General features: G+C 40.1%; 1 protein-coding gene across 1 annotated transcript in view; it reads left to right on the top strand.

Moving 5' to 3' along the window:
- cdk18 (cyclin dependent kinase 18) overlaps positions 1-19,108 on the top strand; it is a gene marked incomplete at its 5' end in the record, with an annotated part of 29,921 nt that extends 10,813 nt beyond the window's left edge. Inside the window, 13 exons of the mRNA XM_084543793.1 lie at positions 2,989-3,120; positions 3,497-3,553; positions 5,417-5,531; positions 6,308-6,402; positions 6,519-6,581; positions 7,300-7,423; positions 7,883-8,003; positions 10,593-10,690; positions 12,018-12,123; positions 14,484-14,526; positions 14,620-14,710; positions 17,014-17,091; positions 18,172-19,108. Of these exons, the coding sequence (XP_084399919.1) occupies positions 2,989-3,120; positions 3,497-3,553; positions 5,417-5,531; positions 6,308-6,402; positions 6,519-6,581; positions 7,300-7,423; positions 7,883-8,003; positions 10,593-10,690; positions 12,018-12,123; positions 14,484-14,526; positions 14,620-14,710; positions 17,014-17,091; positions 18,172-18,206 (1,158 nt within the window). The 3' untranslated portion in view covers positions 18,207-19,108. The remainder of the gene's footprint in view (positions 1-2,988; positions 3,121-3,496; positions 3,554-5,416; positions 5,532-6,307; positions 6,403-6,518; positions 6,582-7,299; positions 7,424-7,882; positions 8,004-10,592; positions 10,691-12,017; positions 12,124-14,483; positions 14,527-14,619; positions 14,711-17,013; positions 17,092-18,171) is intronic.
- Between the last annotated feature and the right edge of the window lie 819 nt (positions 19,109-19,927).

Below are 19,927 nucleotides of genomic sequence, written 5' to 3'. Positions count from 1 at the left end.
CCTCATAAAAAATGCTGAAACCATCTCAGACGTGCTGGCTCTCTCCACACCAAGTTGTCAAGCAGATGTGTACACAGTGGGATGCTCTGCAGCTTTTTTTTCTGGCCAGGAGCTGGTAGTGATGTGTCATTTGTCAATGAGCTGGTTCTAAGAGCTGACTGTAGTGAACGAGAAGAGCCGATTCCCGTCGGACAGAGACAAAGCTTCAACCGCTACTGAGAATTCATGCAGGCAGGCGTCATAATGTTAAGGCTTTGGCTTTTATTTATTTGATTTGTTTGCTGTGGTTGTTGTGGTTCTTTGTTCAGTTGTTCATTTAAAGAGTTGATTAAAATAGTAACTGTATTTTATTGAAACTAAATTAAGAGCCGATTGAGAGCCCTAAAAGCCTCCCATCACTAGTGGCTGGATGACAGATTGAATGCAGCAGAAAATGTATACAAAGCTCTGAATAATGAATCTCTGCGACTGTATTTTCACTTGTTGTTCTGGGTTCTGCCTAAGTTCACAGGCATTAATGAGCATTTTCAAAACGAGAAGGTTAAAATAACAGAGAAAAAAAATTTCATCTTTCATGGACAAGGACTATGTTCTCCAGCAAGACATCATGCAGATTGACCCAACAGATGTTGCAAAAACTCTACCACTTAACGCAATGTACCTGGGCGTAGGTGTGATGCAGCTCCTCTGTCACAGACTTTCATATGCAAGAGTAAGAAATGCAAGTTTCTTGTGAGGAAATTAAGAAACATTTCAACTTTAACCCCTTCACACCTAGTGTCGTGAATTCGCGACGCATTATTTCCGCTCAGACTGCAGCCGAAATAATGCATGTAATACTCCAATGTCGGTTTGTGCACATTCAAAAAATTCCTAGGAACCTTTTGCAAGCACTACTTTCTCGTAGGACCGGTCGGAGTGGTAAGCAAAAACACAAATAATTAATTTCTTTCTATAATTAAAAAATCAATTCAGGTGTTAAGGGGTTAATGACCCAGCCCTAACCCAAACTGAGTGCCTCTCTCCTGTCATCGTGATTCCATCTAGGTTCCATCTCATGCAAGCTGTGTCTCGCATTCTGGACATAGCCGACACAGTGTTTAAAAAAGTAAATAAAGAACTGATTCCAAATCATGGGCCAACTAGAATAAATATTCATTTAAAATGAGACACAATTCGTATTTTTAGATGTATTAGAATCAGAAATCATTCATACAGAAATTTTTTCCAAGCTATAATAAAGAATTTAGGATAAAACCAAGCTCACCGATTAAACAAGTAATGAGAACAAATTTCAAATAATAGACACATCTGTGGCCTTTCTTGTGTGTTACTTTCTATTGGGAGATTTCCAGTGACTTACTTATCAATTTAAAATGTTTTTTTTTTTTTTTTTCTCACAAATTGAACAGATTTAAAGAGGAGATGAAGGGGGACAAAGGGGATGAAAATCTAATAAAAAGCTGATAAAACGCCATGAGAGTGAAAATGTGCCATTCAGCAAGCCTTTTCAAATTTGACACATTTGTGACGTAACTAGCTGGCTCTGTCCGGATACACATCAACAATGAAGCGGTCCTGGCATGCAAGCTGGTCTGTGCTCGGCTGTAAAGTCTCACAAGCAAAAACTTGCAGGTGTGTTCCAACCACGGAGCTGACCACGGGCTAAGTTAGCATGCTAAGGCCGTGTTAAAACATGCAGCTGTTATTTGGCTAACAGACACTTTCAGTGTGTCTGTATGTTAGTACGTATGTTAACCGACTGGTGTTTAGCTGTAGTAATGTTGTCATTTATATTTTAGCCATGTGTGTGCTACTGTGGAACATCAATTTAGCCCGTTGTCTACTAACTGGTACAGCATTACTATGTCTTTGTGTAAGAATCTCCATTAACATAGTGTAGCATTTAGTGCCCTAGTCTTTTATATACAGTCTATGGCTCTAGTGCTTTCGGCTTGAGCCTTTGGGGTCAACCGTATGGTCTGATAGAGCTTCGGAAGCTGCCGTACCACACTCTGAACAGTTGCCCAAGCAACCATGAGACTCTGATGAGTTTGGCAATAAAGTTGGGAGGGGAGCTGATTGACGTACCCAGGACGTACCTGCCTGACGCCGAATGTTCAGGTATTGCGATGCTGTCTGGGGTTTGTAGTATCACTGGTGCGCACGCAAAATACCTGCGGGCCAATTCTGATAGATATAAAATATTATATCTTGCAGGCCAGATACAGTTGTCCCGCAGGCCGGATGTGAACAACTTGAGTTTGGCATGTGTACCTGCTATTGTAGTTTTTAAATGTACTGTTATAGCATGTTATTTTTCAAATTTTAGTACATACTATAGTTTGGGTCAAAATACTATAACTTCAAAGCAACAGTACGATATTTCCCACATTTTTTAAACAACACAACTCCCCTGTGAGTGCAATAGTCTCAGCCATATAATGTCTATGATCATAGTGTAGATAACAGTCTGAGCACAGAAAGCCCTTTGATAATTTTGCATTTGCTGAATTTCCTCATTTTTCCCTCCATTTCTGTTTTTAAATGATCTGATTTATGAATAACTCAAAAAGCACGTAGGAAACAGAAACATTTCTTTATCACTTTGTCTGACTTTAAGAATTGCAACAGAGAGAGAACACTGTTACCACGAGATCAAGCTGCAAACCTGAGTGCTTAATTGAATATAATGAATGAATTACGCAGCCAAGGCATGCATTTGAGGATGAGCTTATGCCAAACTGTAATTACAAGCAGCCAGAAAACAGTTTGCCTCAGAGTTTGAGGCTATCTCCCACTTGCCCTCAGATATAACAGAACAGCCGAATCAAATTTTATTTTAGAAAATATTAATGGAATAAAAACAGAGACAAAAACACTGACCAAAAACTATATTAAAATGAATTGAAATTGAAGGAACCCATGACTGAATGTAATTGCTCTTTGTCTTGTTGTAAACCCATCATGTCCGCTTACATCTTTCAGGACGTCAGTAAGCGCATGTCTCTGCCCATGGACATCCGCCTGCCTCCAGAGTTTCTCAAGAAGCTGCAGATGGAGAGTGAAAACTCACCACTCTGCAAACCTCTCAGTCGCATGTCACGGCGTGCTTCACTGGTTAGTGTTCTATCTATCTATCTATCTATCTATCTATCTATGCCTGCCTGCCTGCCTGCCTACTGTCTGAGGTAATTAAGCAGGCGTCCTGACTGTGAGGCTTTTTGCCTATTGAACTTTCATATAAATTTAATTTGTAATCTTATTGGCTTAATATAATTAATATTTACTATAATTAATATAATGAGTCATAGAAGTCAGCTATTTGTATTATTTCTGTTCTCAGTTCTCATGTATTTATTTCTTGCCTGCTTGACAGGATAAACCAGGGATTTGTGTTCAAATAACCAGTGAAAACATTAATAAATGCATGGGTTGGAGCAACTGACACTATGTGATTAATTAGTCCTTGTTTTTGTTTGTCTTTTTGTTCTAGTCTGACATAGGATTTGGGAAACTGGAGACGTATGTGAAGCTTGGCAAACTGGGTGAGGTAGGTCACCACCACTTGCTCACACCTTGCTTCAGTGATTTGGAGATGGTCAAAAAAAAAAACACTGACACACAGTCCAGTGAGGGATGAGTGCACAACAACTACACCCACTGCTGTGGCCACAGAGCAATAACTTCAAGCTATAGTGGGGTTAATTAAACTAGAATAGAGCATCTCCCTAGTGGATAATGTTAACGTCTGCTCACCCACACCCGCACCCATGGTCACATCACTCCTGTCCTCCAGAAACTCCGCTGGCTCCCAGTTCCACAGCGTATTCAGTTCAAAATCCTCCTCCTCACACACAAAGCCCTCAATAACCAGGCCCCTTCCTATCTCACTGACCTGCTCCATCGCCACAATTCATCCCGCAGCCTCCTTTCATCTGACGCAAACCTCCTTACTCCACCACTCAGGACCAAGCACCGAACCTGGGGCGACAGAGCCTTCTCTGCAGCTGCTTCTCCCTCTGGAACTCTCTCCCCAAACACATCCGCGACTGTACCTACCTTCAAATCTCTGACAAAAACACACCCTTTTTAAAATTGCTTTTAATGTTTAGCTCAGTCTATTGTGTTTTTAGTTTTCTATTTGACATTGTTTTACTGATTTGATGTTCTTTTTATTTAAAGTGTCTTTGAGTATCTTGAAAAGCGCTTTTTTAAATAAAATGTATTATTATTATTATTTGACCACGTTAACCACAGCTTATCTGCAAGTCTTCCGTAGCTTTATCAGCATGACTGTGAGTAGTTTCCTCAGGGGATACAAAAGCCTGTCAAAATCAGTACAGTCAAGTACAGCAAATATACTTTGTACATATGCCAAAATACCAAGCAAACTACAGTGTACCCATTGGCTTGGCTAAAGAAAAAATTCTCAGCAAACTGCTTTAGATAAGGAGGGTTCACGGGCCAATACACTTTAATCCCACACCATTTATCTGAGAACAGTTATTCCCTCAAGGGGTGAGGCATGATTAGTGAAGGAAGCTGTCTGCATTAGTTGCCGTCACAAGGCTCAGTAGCAGAAAACAGTGGTGGCGAGAGATCAAAATGAGCTGCTGTTGTTGTCAATTATCCTGACATGTGTTTCACAAAGGCATGTCCTTTTATGGCATGTGGCAGGCAGTGATTCACGCACGTTACTGCCACAGTACCTCATTTCTGCATTTTGTTTGCTCAATAGACAAAAAGACTGGCTCCTCTTTTCAGCCTGCAGTAGCTGATTAGAGCACCATTGACCAAATATAATCGTGGAAGAATAGCATCGCATAACTATTATAGATGAAGGATTACAAAATGTCAGTGATCCTAAAGAAGTAATGTATTTGAGTCATGGATTAAACCAAAGTCTGTAATCTTGATGTGAGGTTTTGATACAGCTTGTAGTTGATGAGTTCTTACTTCTATCCTCATCCAGTCAGTCAGAACTAATTATGATTATGTACTGTACAGTAGACAATGACGAAAATGTAAACAGACAGCAAAAGTAAACACATTCCAATCAAATTAATTTAATTATTTTCTTCCTATTATTAAAAAAATATGTTGGCGCAAGGGTAACATTGGTATATCCCTCCATCTTCTGCTGCTGAATTGGAGTCGGGTTTTCAACAAGCCAAACAAAGGCATCACATTCTCATGCAGTGTCCTCCTAAAGTCAGGCCAGTTGAGACCTGTATAATCTTTTGACAGTGTTCTGGGTCTACACCAGGGTTCTTCAAAAGCTGGATGTGTCCGGAAAATGGCATCTTAAAAAGATATTTGCTACTCCAAACTACTGAAACTAAAACAAACCGATGAAGCAAACAGAATCACAAAAGAATTATCAGAATATCTATTTGATTATGTGTGTTTGCAGGGAACATATGCCACAGTGTTCAAAGGGCGGAGCAAACTAACAGAGAACCTGGTGGCGCTGAAGGAGATTCGGCTGGAGCACGAGGAGGGGGCACCTTGCACTGCTATCAGAGAAGGTACACACATGGATACACACACTGACACACATGTATAAAGACATGGTTCCTGCGTTTGTCTATTGCTTTTGTAGTCCACATTTGTGATTTTAACTATCACAACAACAAAATGATCAGTCTATAGATGCAGCATAAATGCTCCGAATATTACAGTGACCTCCCACAATAATAACATTGTGTCCTACAACCTACGGTGTCAGTAATCTGTCAAAGCTTGAATTAAAATTAAGACTGGCCTAATGACCACCAACCTGAGGGCTCCTACACTTCGTTAAGACCCAACTGCCTATGTTACTGATGCTAGTTTGGACAAACAAGAGCCATGCGGAGGTCCATTCTCATAGAAACTATGTTGAAAACCTGGGAAAGGATTTAAATTCGTAATTGACATGCTTCAAAAACATGATAAACATGGACACCTGCATTGCTATTGTTTGTCTGATTGTAGTATGTGGACGACCCGTCACCACTTCCTCCCATTGGGCACAATGAGGGAAGGACACACAGCAGTAAACATTCTATACAGTAATAGCACAGAATTGCATGACTAGTAGTAGATAGGAAATTAGAGGGCAAGTGACTTCGTAGTTTGCAGAAGTGGTTTAGATTAAAGCACTAAATTATAATTAAAGCTGCAGGTTTTATCGGTTTAACTGTGAGAGACAAGATTTTGTTCCACAGCACAAGCTTAAACACCTCTTGAATAAGATTATTGTTGTCGTGTTGTCGGAGGCACCCGGTGAAAACATTTTTGTTTCCGTCATCTGTTTAACCAGTGTCTTTACTGAAGAACCTGAAGCATGCCAACATTGTCACGCTGCACGACATCATCCACACTGACCGCTGCCTCACTCTGGTGTTTGAGTATCTTGTGAGTATAGCAGCTCATGATTAGCATGTTTTCTAAAGCCGTTGACTTCAATGAATGCAAATAAAAAGAACACGTAACGATTTGTGTGTGAACTCTGCAGTTGTTCTGTTTTTCAGGACAGTGACCTTAAACAGTACTTGGACAACTGTGGAAATCTCATGAGCATGCATAATGTCAAGGTAAGCTACATGCATGGGAACCAAGCATCCAGTGTTCTGAGAAAAAATCCAAGAAGAGCCATTTAACACTTACTGTTCTTGTAAAGGTTATATGCTACACCATATGCAAATGAAAAAGACAAAAAGCAATCACTTTATTTTACAGGTCCTGCATTTTTCAACTAATTTCTTGGAAATGTTCCTCACAATTAGAAAGAAATACACTTGTAAAAATCAAGTTAGACGTTTGCTATTGTGTAGGTAAGGCTTTATTTAACCAATCCTTGACTTTTCATCTAACTCTGCATACGTTTCTCATAATTTCCTAGAAATGTGCTGTTGTTTAAATGTATTACGGTAAAGCACTTACAGTTTTGGAGCAACTAATATATAATCAGTAAATTGGATGAATGAAAAAAATGAGAAATACCTCTGAACATAAATTAAAAATTAAAATGAAATTCTAATCAAGAATGTAACAAAGCAAAATTAACAACAAAAACATCTCTAACTGAGTCAAGTACAACACTTTAACACAACCTCATTATTTAACATACGGCTAATTTGCACATTTCTGCCAATGTAATCAAACACTAATCATGATGAGCGTAGATGCTAGTGCAGAGCTGTTGTGTTGATATATTCAGTCAGAGGATTAGTACCAACACTGGTTTTATAGTCTGCATTGCTTTATATTCATGTGCACAGTTCTTCATTATTTTCATGTCTTCCCCTGCAGATCTTTATGTTCCAGCTGCTGCGTGGTCTCTCCTACTGTCACAAGAGGAAAATCCTCCACAGAGACCTAAAGCCTCAGAACCTGCTCATCAACGACAAGGGCGAGCTCAAACTGGCAGACTTTGGTAAGAAGGAAAACACACGGGCAGCATGTACAGACATCAGATGCAAATGTGGCCATAAAGACACAGACACTTGGGAATAAGAAAGCACGTTTCCTGCCACAGTTGCTTTCCAATTTTATTTTACAGCCACTCTGAGATCTTCTATCCTGATTACTTTAGCACCCTTACTTCCTGTATCCTAGCAACTGTGCCCCTCACTCTGAGTTTTCATAGTTTTGTGTTGGACGTGGGTAAACACACCAATATTCTCCGATTATTTTTCAAAAATTTTAAATAAACACAGGCAATAAGCCAATACGGACACTATTTTGACATTTGTTTGATTTGCTGGGTTGAGATTTTGGGGCGAAGACACCATATATTATAAAGTGTTACTGATGCACAAAATACAGGCTTTAATTAAAATAGCAGTCACTCCTGTAATTGAGATGTCACAACCTTAAGCATTGTGTTGTACAGGTCTTGCAAGGGCCAAGTCAGTTCCCACTAAGACCTATTCCAATGAGGTGGTAACTCTCTGGTATCGGCCCCCCGATGTGTTGCTGGGCTCCACAGAATACTCCACACCCATTGACATGTGGTAAGTAATACATTCATTCATTCATTCATCTTCTGCACCCGCTTATTCCTATTAAGTAATACAATACACTGTAAATGAGGAAGATTCTTCTCTTTTCATGTCAACCCAATCGGGATTTGAATGGATATAGTCATTCATTCATTTTCTGTAGCCACTTGTCCTCTGGAGGGTTGAGGGGGGACTGGAGCCTATCCCCGCTGACATTGGGTGGGGTACACCCTGGACAGGTCTCCAGTCTATGGCAGGGCTAACACAGAGAGACAGAAAACCATTCACACTCACACCTACGGCCAATTTAGAATCACCAATTAACCTAACCAGCATGTGTTTGGACAGAGGGAGGAAGCCGGAGTACCCGGAGAGAACCCATGCAGACACAGGGAGAACATGCAAACTCCACACAGAAAGGAACCTATCTACAGTACTTCATGTAGATAGATTTATTGGTCAAATAGCTCAGTAGTTTGGTGAATATGGAACAAATTATAGAAGAGTAAGTGACAGTTAACTGATAAGATAAACTGTGAAAATGGAATAATGGTCATAAACAGTTTGTTAGCCAAAAGCAAGGGGTAAGTAATTTATAAATAGTTAATCCAGTTAGTTAAAAGCTGGGCTGCCTACTCTCACATGCTAATCACAGCTGACACTTTTTAGTTGCTGTTTTTCCTGCACAGTGAAAGACAAACTAACTAATAAGACACTGACACCACACAGCGAGTTATTCAGACGAATCAAAGGGGAACTGCTCCTTCAGTATATCTCCTTCTTGCCATTTCCAATAATAGGACTGTAGATCAAGCTTAATTTATGGTCGTGCATCACTTCTAAGCTCCAGATAGGGTGACATAAGCTACATCTCATTGCCATTGACACTGTTTCTGTTAAAATGCAATTCAAGTGCTTAGTGACATTATCAACAGGGGATGGACATTGATGGTACACTGCCTGGCCATAAGTCAAAAATCGCCACCTGCATTAAACTAAGCAAATAGGCAGGAGCCTCCTATGGGGGCATCAGGGTAAGAAGAGAGGCAGATGAAGTGATGCACCCATCATGCCTAGTGTCTACTGTACAAGCCTGTGGGGCCAGTGCTATGATCTGGGGTTGCTGCAGTTGCTCAGGTCTAGGTTCAGCAACATTATGTGTCCAAAGAATGAGGTCAGCTGACTACCTGAATATACTGAATGACCAGGATATTCCATCAATGGATCATATTCCAAGATGATAATGCCAGGATTCATGGGGCTCAGATTGTGAAAGAGTGGTTCAGGGAGCATGAGACATCATTTTCACACATGGATTGGCCACCACAGAGTCCAGACCTTAACCCCATTGAGAATCTTTGGGATGTGCTGGAGAAGGCTTTGTGCAGTGGTCAGACTCTCCCATCATCAATACAAGATCTTGGTGAAAAATGAATGCAACACTGGATGGAAATAAATCTGGTGACATTGCAGAAGCTTATCGAAACAATGACACAGCAAATACGTGCTGTGATCAAAGCTAAAGTCGGTCCAACAAAATATTAGAGTGTGGCAGGTTTTTTTTTGACCAGGCAGTGTATATTGAACTAAATGCACATGATTGGTTGAAGATTCACCACGACTCAGTTCCACTCAACCTGCCATTTTGTGAAGTACAGAGTGAAAAACACAATTTACAAAAACTGATCGGAACAATCAATAATTACAGAACAATTTAGACACACCAGTACATAGGTATAAATGCTTTCACTGACATAGACATAGCCCTATGGCTTAGGCTCCATGTAGACTGGTTTCAGGAGTATAAACCAAGCTTTAGTATGTCTAAGCAAAATTATGACTGTAAATAAGCTACAGCAATGCTGAAATCAAGCAATATATTGTTACTGAGCAAATTAAAAAAAGTAAATTCTTTTGTAAAAGCGAGGTGAAACTCAGTGGATGAACAGGAGGAATTAAGAACAGGAAAATAGCTCAAATGTGTGTGTGAGGTACTTGCAACAGCTAATGAGATCCCAAACACAATAATGGAGTGGTTTTACTTCCTCTACATCGCCCCATACCACCAAAACACACGTCAGTTTCACAAATAGCACACCTGGGCACACTTGTGTTAGTATGTTGTCACTTGGTGAGTCAGATACATATCAATGTTTTCCATGAATCATTCCTGTCTATTAAAATCTCCCAGGTTGTTAGCAGAAAGGTGAGTCACTAGTCATACAAAAGAGTCTAATTCATTTGCATTCACTTTCTGTATGTGTTTTTTGCTCATTAGCAGCTTGCTATGGTGAGAACACCACCACAGCTCTGGTAAACCAGAGGATTAAATGTGGCCCTCCAGCAACACAAGTCTTTTCATGAGCTCATATAGCGACATATCCTCTCATCAGACCACAGGGCGCCTCTTCACCACACCATCCTTCGTAGAACAAAAGGCTGCACTGTGCCCACTCACACCATGCTTATTTGCACTTATGATCAGCACTCTTTGAAGTGTGTGTGTGTTTGCTGAACACGATCTCGCCTAGAGTTCTAATAAGGACAGTTCCTATTAGAACCCCTCCTCCCTGTGTTTTCATCTCCTCACTCTTCTTCCAGGGGCGTTGGTTGTATCCTGTATGAGATGGCAACAGGTCGGCCCATGTTTCCTGGTGCCACTGTCAAGGAGGAACTACATCTGATTTTTAGGCTCATGGGTAAGAAAGCAGCACGATGTAGTGTGCAGAGTAAAATGAACAGTGGCAAGAAAAAGTAAGTGACCATCTTGGAATTAGCTGCATCCCAGAGTAACAGTATCAACAAATAGTTGAACAGGTTTAGTGTCCATAGCAGGACACCATGGAGAAAGACTGTAAATAAAGATGGATGAGGGAACAGTGCCTCAAAAGTGAAGCCAAAGCAAGTAGAGCTCCCTCAAATGGAGGGGTACGCCGCCTGTATCCCGGGAAACAACTGGCTGCAGTAAAGGTCATAAGCTCCACCCCCTCCATGTTAGTGGCTGGGACTAAACCACTATAGTACACATCAAATACATTTTTTTCAAGGATGGTTTCTCTCATTTTATGTGCTTAATATAATGTTGATGCATGTTCAAGTGTCATTTTTTCTGATAAGTTTCCTTTTAGTTAGGTAGTTGACGCTATAGAGATAGGACGTGACATCAGGATGACTAGAAGTTGCCATGCCAACTGCTCCGTGAAGGATCACGTAGGATTGTGAGAGTTTGAAAAAAATAATAAATAAATCAGCACAGTGTATAATCCAACATTTCTTTATAATTGGTGGACATAGAGCAGAGCCCAGTAATAATTAAATGAAAACACGGGTGAGTCTGACAGAACTGTGCATGGGTCATCGATAACGTGGCGCTGCCTGTATCCCGGGAAACAAACGTCAATTTGGCTAATGCAGTGCGGAAGTCGGGCCGTTTTGTCCATATTTATATACAGTCTATATGAATATGAAATATGAATATGAAAACAAGAGCCTATCACCCCTGGTATTCCAGGAGAGGCAACATCACAATTTGGCACTGTTTGACATCCTCTTGGCCAGGATAACCCACCACCACTGAGAGGATTATCAAGCTTTCCAGGTTTCTTACAGCATAGGTGTATCCAGGTGGCTAAAAGTCAGTAGGAGTTACATCCAAACATAATGTTTTCAAACAAAGAAAATTCGCTTTTCAACCATTCAAGAATGATCTCAAGAGAGGCTGTCACAACAGACTTCCTAGGAATCTGGCTGATCTGAAGCAGTTCTGTCACAAAGAACGGTCAAAGACTCCTCCTGAACATTGCGCAGGTCTAAGCCACAGCTACCTGAACCTCCTGTTTGAGGTTATTACTACCAAAGAAGTGTTCAGGTACTTATGTAAACCAGGGGTTCACATACTTTTTTCCACCACCTCTTTTAATATTCAATGTGTCTGTTTGACAAGGACACAGACTTATATTACATTGTGTGTTATTAGCTCAACCACACTATGTTCATCCTAGTCTCCTATGTTTCCTTGTCTTCTAGGCACTCCAACAGAAGACACTTGGCCTGCTATCAGCACTAATGAGGAGTTTAGGTCCTACCTCTTTCCTCAATACAGACCTCAAGCTCTCATCAACCATGTGCCGCGGTAAAGTCAACACATTTTTGTTCACTGTTCGGCTGAGTGGTGACTGAAAAACAAAAATAAACACCAAGCATGCTAACATTGTAATGTATCCACTAATTAGCACTACATGCAAACTACCACTGGTGGTAATGGTGATGAACCTTGTCAGAAAGCAAAGTAATGGACAAAAGAAATTTTGACATGGCAATGGCACCAGGTGAAACATTACATTATCACCAGTGTTGTGCAGGAACGTGTTCAATGACGCGATTTATTGCACACAGCATGGCTGGTGCAGCTGAAAGAGAAGCTGCCTCCGGCGTCGCAGAAGCAACTTATTCACACAAACAGTTGAGTTATTTCCTAGTATATACAGTCAATGGTTAATCAAAAAAGCAGCACAGATCCTGACGGAAAATATAATAGCTCGAAGCTGCTCATTTAAAAGAAAAAAAAACGAAAAAACCTAAATGTGCAAACTGAACTTTGAACTAGTTCTTGTTTAGTGTGAACTTGCGCAACACTGGTTATCACTATTCAGCATGGTTACATTAATGTATAAATCAAATGTGGTGGCAATCCATCCAAAACTTGAGATATTCGATATTGCATTCTAATATATTATATCACACTGAAAACCAAAAATGTGAAACTAGTGTTGATGCTAGGCTTATTCATTTGAGAACCGTGAATACTGGTGTAATAGGAGTAGAAATAGTTCAGCCATGACCAAAGTCATCAACTGAAATTGCCAAGATACATATCAGTAGCATGGCTACAAACCAGTTTTTAATGTGTTTGGTATCATTATGAACACCACCACCCTGGACGTCGCTACAAACTTCCTGCACACACAAAATACTCTGCTGGGAACTAAGTATGTCTTGTCAGGCCAATCGAATAATTTTAGCAGGCAATATGGTGATGAACAGAAGAGTAACTGCAATACTCATACACGTCATCTGACCACTGTGGAGTTGATTTTGTTTATGACAAAATGGCTCTGATTAGTTGTAGGACTATCCCATTGCATGCAAAGACTTTTTATTTCTCTGTACCATCTGAAACGCCCCATAATGAAATAAGAATGGCATGTTACCAGACACATCAATGGTAATCTGTGTTAATCCTCTGGATTGATTGCTTTCCTTTTCTGCCTGCAATCCTTTCTCTGAACGTTGTTTTTTATCTGGAACATCATAAACTTTTCTTAGACACTTCCCACATATGATTTCATTCTTGCTACTGTTGATCACCTCTTCAGGTTTGACAAAAAAAAATATTGTTGGTTGACATAAAACGCACCAGTACTGGTGCTCCAAGGCAGGAGTATTGACACCACAAACAAATTAAAAACTCTGGTACACTGTAAAACCCAGACTTACCTGGTGCTGACTTACCAGACGTTCATTTAAATGTAAAAGTCCAACACTATAGCTTTAAAAGTAATGATAGCAATCTGACTGAAACTGGGAAAATCCTGTGTTTGGATGACAAATCTGTCCATCCTGACCTCTTACCTCTTATCTTATGCATTTGGTAGTTTTGCCCAGTTGTAGCCTTAAATCCTTTTTAAAAACAGCTGGTCCAAGCCATAGTCATTTTAAAAAACTGGAACGTTGTCAAGTAGGACAGCTGTAATCTGCTTTGGTTACAGTGTATAGAAGATTGACAGACAGATTGCTGTTGCTTTTAATAAGCTTTTTAATAACACTGACAATTTGACAATAAATCATAGTCCCTTTCTCCTTCATGGTGTTGCTGTAACCACCTTTTATTTAGTGTTTTTATTATTTCTGTTCATTCTCTGCTGAGCAAGACACTGTAAATCAATTTGACAGTGTCCTTCAGGGCACGCATGAGAGACAAGTTCCTCATTGTGGCAGTAGTGAATAATAATAACACTTGAAGTCTGAAAATAAACCATTCTGAATAAATATTTCATAGATTCTTGCTTTGGTTTATAAAACAAGTGAATAAGTACATAAATAAATAGTAATTCTATTTAATGCCTCTTCAGTAGAGACATGTCATTTTCTTTTTTTTTACGGCACTTTGTAAGCAAGTCAATTCATTTGGCTCTTTAAAGGTGTATGATTGACTAAGAATGCCACCTTCAGTCAAAAATGTAAGAGGCGCACGGCTCTGCTGATGTTGAACAAGCAATTAGCTTTCACTTCTTATGAATTCAAGTTCTTTGCAAAAAAAAAGTCCTTTATTTTGAGTGTGCTTACTATTATATAATGTCAAGTGCCTTATGTGTTAAGTATTTTATTTGTTAGTTGATAACAAATAGTTATTTATATTATATATTTATACATATCAACTTAAAATCTACAATAGTAATTGTACAATCTGAACTTTTGCTTTGTCTCCATTAGGTTGGACACAGAAGGAATTGACCTACTGTCTGCTCTGTTGATGGTATGAGATAAAATACCACTCTGGGAACTGAGACCGATCGGAACTGGGATTTCAGAAGGATTTTAATCAGCTGTTATTGTGCTGTTCTTGCAGTACGACACAAGGAGCAGAATCTCCTCTGAAGCCGCTCTACGACACCCCTACTTCCTGAGCCTTGGGGATAACATACACAACTTGGCAGACAGTAAGATCTACACACACAAACCACACTGCACACGCACTTAGATATTTTCAGGTGTATTGGAGGTTCACAGCTCTAGCTGTGAACAGCAGGTTGCACTTCCACTGCAAATGTGCCACCGACAAGTACAGACTGCCACACAGGAACAAGTTTTGACAAAATACATTGTTGGCTCACTGAATTAAACCGCAAACCTCACCGATGCTCTTATTAACTATTATATCACTGATTCTTTTTGACCTTGTTTTATCATTCTGCAAATACTGACAAGAGGCAGAGCAGTCTTCCTCTTATGACAGACTTGGCAGCAAGAGTTCAGGTGAACTCTATAATTGCACTGTATAAACTGCATGTCATAACTCTTTTATGACATGTCAAGACGGATGAATAAATAAATACATAAATCATAATAATTCATTAAATGTCTGAATCAGGCATATCAGTGGCCTGCATCTTTTAAGTCAAAACTGCATAGATGACTGAATTTCAGGTATTAGGAAAAGCTTTTTGTTTTTTAAATGCATGTAACAGTTCCTCACTTGGAGACTGGACAAAATCTTCAATGGCAGCCATTTCACAAATTCAGGAGTACTTTCCTCAGCACTAACTACCTGGTTTTGCCGCCACACCATAGACAGGCCAAAACTACAAACTTACAAACTTATCCACCAGCACCAGTTGTGGCACCAGACTGCTTTAAATATGGAACCTCATCCCACTGGATAACTGCCTAACCAATACTAGCTGGCTTACTCAACCCCTAGTCTTCATGCAGGTCGATGGCAGGATAATTTAAGCACAAAACCCAGCAACCCGGTTAACTCTCAGCACGCTGAAAATCACCTGTCAGTCATGGAAGTTAACCCAAGCAAATGCTCTAACCACTTGCTGCACAAAAATAAAAAACTAAAACAAAAAAAGGTCAATGGAGACAGCTAGTGCCTCTCAGTGCTTATGCCTAACAGGAATAAAGGTTCCATATGACTCATCAGCCCTCACCACTCACTGATACCTGAAGAAAATATAAGTTAGATTTACCTGGCCAAAATCTATGGAGCAATACATTTACCAGACTACAGAGAGTCCTGGTAACATCAAGCCAACAGATCAATCCACAAGAAAAACTGAGCCAACCAAAATGTGTGTGAGGCACTAACTAACTAACTAAAGGGAAATTGGTCCCAGACGAGCCCCTATTTGTTACTGCTAGGCTCACTGGCGGCAACAAAGAGGGAGGGCACGCACAGAAGTGACTGCCAAATTAGTTTATTTAATTCAGCTCAAATGATAATACTCAGAAAATTAGTATGATGTTGGAGGGTACAACAAACCAAACAAAAGGATCAGGATGACGAGGATGCAGCAGGCCTGGCTGAGAGGGCCGTCTTTTATGCCCTTCTAAGAAACCGAGCCCACATGGGCAGGTACTTACAGCAGACCAAGGAAAAACTCCCTTTTAACAGGAAGAAACCTTGAGCAGAACCCAGCTCATATGGAGGGACCCATCTGCCTAAGGCCAACCGGGTACAGACAGAAAAAATAAATGGTCTCGAGTATGTACAGAAAACAGAATAAAAGAGATATTTCTTTTTTTCCCCATTTATATATATATATATATATATATATATATATATATATATATATATAATACTGATAAGTGCAAATCATGCAGTACTGGATTATACCAAGTTATGAATGACAGATCATCCTGACAGATGATCAGCAGTGACACACACTCTGTTCTCATCATTATCCTTTTCTCCGTTTAGAATAAATCAGTAAATTCTCTCTGACAATTTATTACAGGTCCTGCATCACTTGTTCAACTTATTCCTCTTGAACAACTGTATTGTGTACTGTGTAATTTCACAGTAAAACCTGCAGTTTAATCTTAATTTAGGTTTCAGTTTGCCAGTTAATCTTGAACCACGGAGGGATGTCCTGAGCCTGAGTCAGGTTACATTTTGATTTGATGTCCCTGACCAGTTGATGAAGTTTGTCTGTGTGTGTTTCATTTGTTTTCCTTCACTGTCATCAAGTGCGGCGTAAAGGGAAAATTGTTGCCTTTTTTTTTTCTATAAGGCCTTGACCATACTGTGTAAACTACCCGACATGATTGTGTTATGATTTGGTGCTGAATTGAATTGAATCAAATCCATTTGCATTCAGAATTTTGTCAAATTCAGGGTACGCAACATGATTGCTGTATTACGATGAGGTGTAAATGTTCTTATCAAAAAACTACACACAAAGTTGTATTTTTCTTCTGTGATCCTAAATCATCCTATCCAACATATTTGTTTCAGCTGCGTCTGTGTTTTCCCTGAGAGAGTTGCAGCTCCAGAAGGACCCCGGCCACCGCAGCTCCGTGTTCCAGCCTTTAAGTAAGGGAACAAGATGTGACCTACCAAAAAGCTTTGGTCAGATCAGCCACTCATGTTTTCACAGAAGGGGCAGCAGCACTGACTCAGCATGTGAACTATGCTCTGCACATAATATGCATCCTACCTTACCTGACAAATTAAACAGGAAGATTTGAGCCTTTAATGATCACTAAACATAATTAACTGCAGTTCTCTTTTGTTCCTGACGACTGCTGTGAATTTTGAAGTGTCTGCAGATGTGCTTTGTTAATGAGCAAAACAAAGCCAGGTAGCATGCTGACTTTGTTTACTCTGACACAAATACGTTTGCCACAGACAAGAGCCTCAGAGGAACTGAAGAGAAAAAGAAATAAAGAGTTGTATCCTTATTTAAACATATTACTGTCAAAAAAAAAACCTCACTCTGGCTTTAGTTTCACCTTTGTAGGCTCAGAAAATGCTTTAAGATCTGTAAGAACTCCACGAAAGTTTTCTGCCATCCTTGCATCAAACTCTTTACATGAAGAATGCACACTGCACACAGGCAAAGCATTATGACACTAGAAGTAAATAACATTGACCATCTTGTGACAATACAATGTTCTGCTGGGAAACTTTGGGACCTGGCATTCATGTGGCTGTTACTTAGACATGTACCACCCACGTAAACCAGACCAGGCACCCCCATCCCATAGCAATGACACTCCTTGATGGCAGCAGCCATCCCCAGCAGGATGCAGCCTGACTCTGACACACACACAAAAATGGTTTAGGAACAACTAAAAAAAAACATGGAGAACAGCAGAAGGTGTTGACCTGGCCTCCATATTCACTAGATCCCAAACTGATCAAGCATCTGGGATGATCCACAGAGGCCCCTCCCCTCAACCTATAGGACCCAAAGGCCCCCCACTAACAACATTCTGTTGCCAGACACCACAGGACACCCTCAGAAGGCCCATGTCCATTCTCTGATGAGTCACAACTCTTTTGGAGACACAAGGGATAATGTTAAGCCTGATCAGTGTAATTTAAATGAAAAGCATGAGTCATTGCTTCTTTGAACCTTGTTCACAGTGATAACGCCGGCCTCCTTTTCAGGTCGAGGAAAGAACAGAAGACAGAGCATCTTCTAGAGGTCTCAGAGTGGAAGAAGAAAGACGACGAGACAGAGGAGCGGCCTTTTCAGACGAGAGCAGCAAGGCCAACACAGCTCAGCACATTCACGAGCACACTCACCTCCTATACGCACACAAACGCACACACCTGCATGTACACACACAACTCATGTGCGCTCACTCATTTCCGTGGCAGCTTACCATGGAGGCACAGGGGGTTACTGGAGATGAACTTGCACTTGAAATGCCTGAGCTGAAACACACTCTCCCTCCACACACGTACACACACACACACACACATATTTGCACACATTTGCACAATCAGTGACACTGATCATGCTGCCATTACTTAGTTGCACACACCATATTCTCTTGACCTACATATGTATTTCATCCCAAGAAGAAATAGGCATCTACAAAAATTGTGCTTCTCTTCCATTCTGCACACATATACCACATTATGTCCTCGGTATACTGTGGTATTAAAATTCTATTCCAAAAAGGTAATCTGAGATAGCTGCAAAGACATCTGGAACCATCATACAGTTTCAAGTAAATAGAGGTGTTGCCTGAATACTGTTGGGACGAACAGAAATAGGATGTAGCTTAAAGATGCACTTCCTGATTTTGTTGTAGTGCCTAATCACATCCCCTATCCCCACAGTTTCCTCGCAGTTTATTGTGGATTCTCTATCATTGAGTTGTGGGTGACTTCTGGGCGACAGGCAAGGTTAAAAAATGAGGTCAGAGGCCCCCAGTGCACCATGTTTTTAACCAAGAACCGAAGAAAAAAAAATAAAAAGTAATATTGGGATTGCTCATGCTCATTAAATTAACTAAACACTAAAAAAAAACACACCCTTGCTAACTAACAAACTTAGTGTGTGTATCTTAAAAGAGTGTTAGCACCTTTATATAGCTAATATAGTTAATTATTCCAGATGTATAAAAAAACTATTTCAAAGTAATAGTAACTGCGCTAATGATGAAGCTAGTCTTTTTCCACACAGTGGACAGTAGGTTTTTGAAAAAACAACCTGATATTGTTGTTTATTCAGTATTTATTGTGTTACCAGCCATTAACAGACACCATTTCCCATAAGCTATGGACATTTGTCTCTGCATGGATGTCTTTAGGAGAACTGACGCCAAACTCAACCATGGAACCCACTCAATTGGATTAAACCTGCTCACCTGGCACATGAGTCAAACAAAAAAAATAAAAAGTTTGTTGCTTCCAGTTCTGAATACAAATTTCTTCAGGAAATGAATGAAAAAGTGTCAACTTTTAAAGGTTGTCTGTTGAGAAAATCATTTTTAGGCTGTAGGGGAATTTTAGATGCAACCACGGCTGCTGGACCCAGCTGTGTTAATTCAGTTCTTGAGTGTGTTTGGGTAGCATGGTTCGTACATGTCTATAGCGGCAGCAGAATGGAATGAGGCAAATACTGCAGAGGTTTGTTGACTTCAGAAAGTGCAATGAAAGGTGGAAAATGTCAAAATGAGATTTTATTAGTTCCAGGTGAAAATAATCCCCAGTAAGCTGTGGGTGTGAAGTTACATATACAAACACAGTCTGAACATCACGATAGTAGCACACCTCTGTTCATTTACAGTACCTCCACTCATATGGAACGAATACTGAACCTAGCATAAAATCAGAAACATTGTGAATATAAACCTCTGTGGTGGATTCATGTAGACAAACATGCCTTGCTACAGCACCCCATTGTTTCAGC

This window comes from Chelon labrosus (genome assembly GCF_963514085.1).
Source record: "Chelon labrosus genome assembly, chromosome: 4".
Classification (NCBI taxonomy): domain Eukaryota; kingdom Metazoa; phylum Chordata; class Actinopteri; order Mugiliformes; family Mugilidae; genus Chelon; species Chelon labrosus.
Note: the sequence above shows the minus strand (reverse complement) of the source record. Positions and strands in the feature narration are given on the sequence as shown.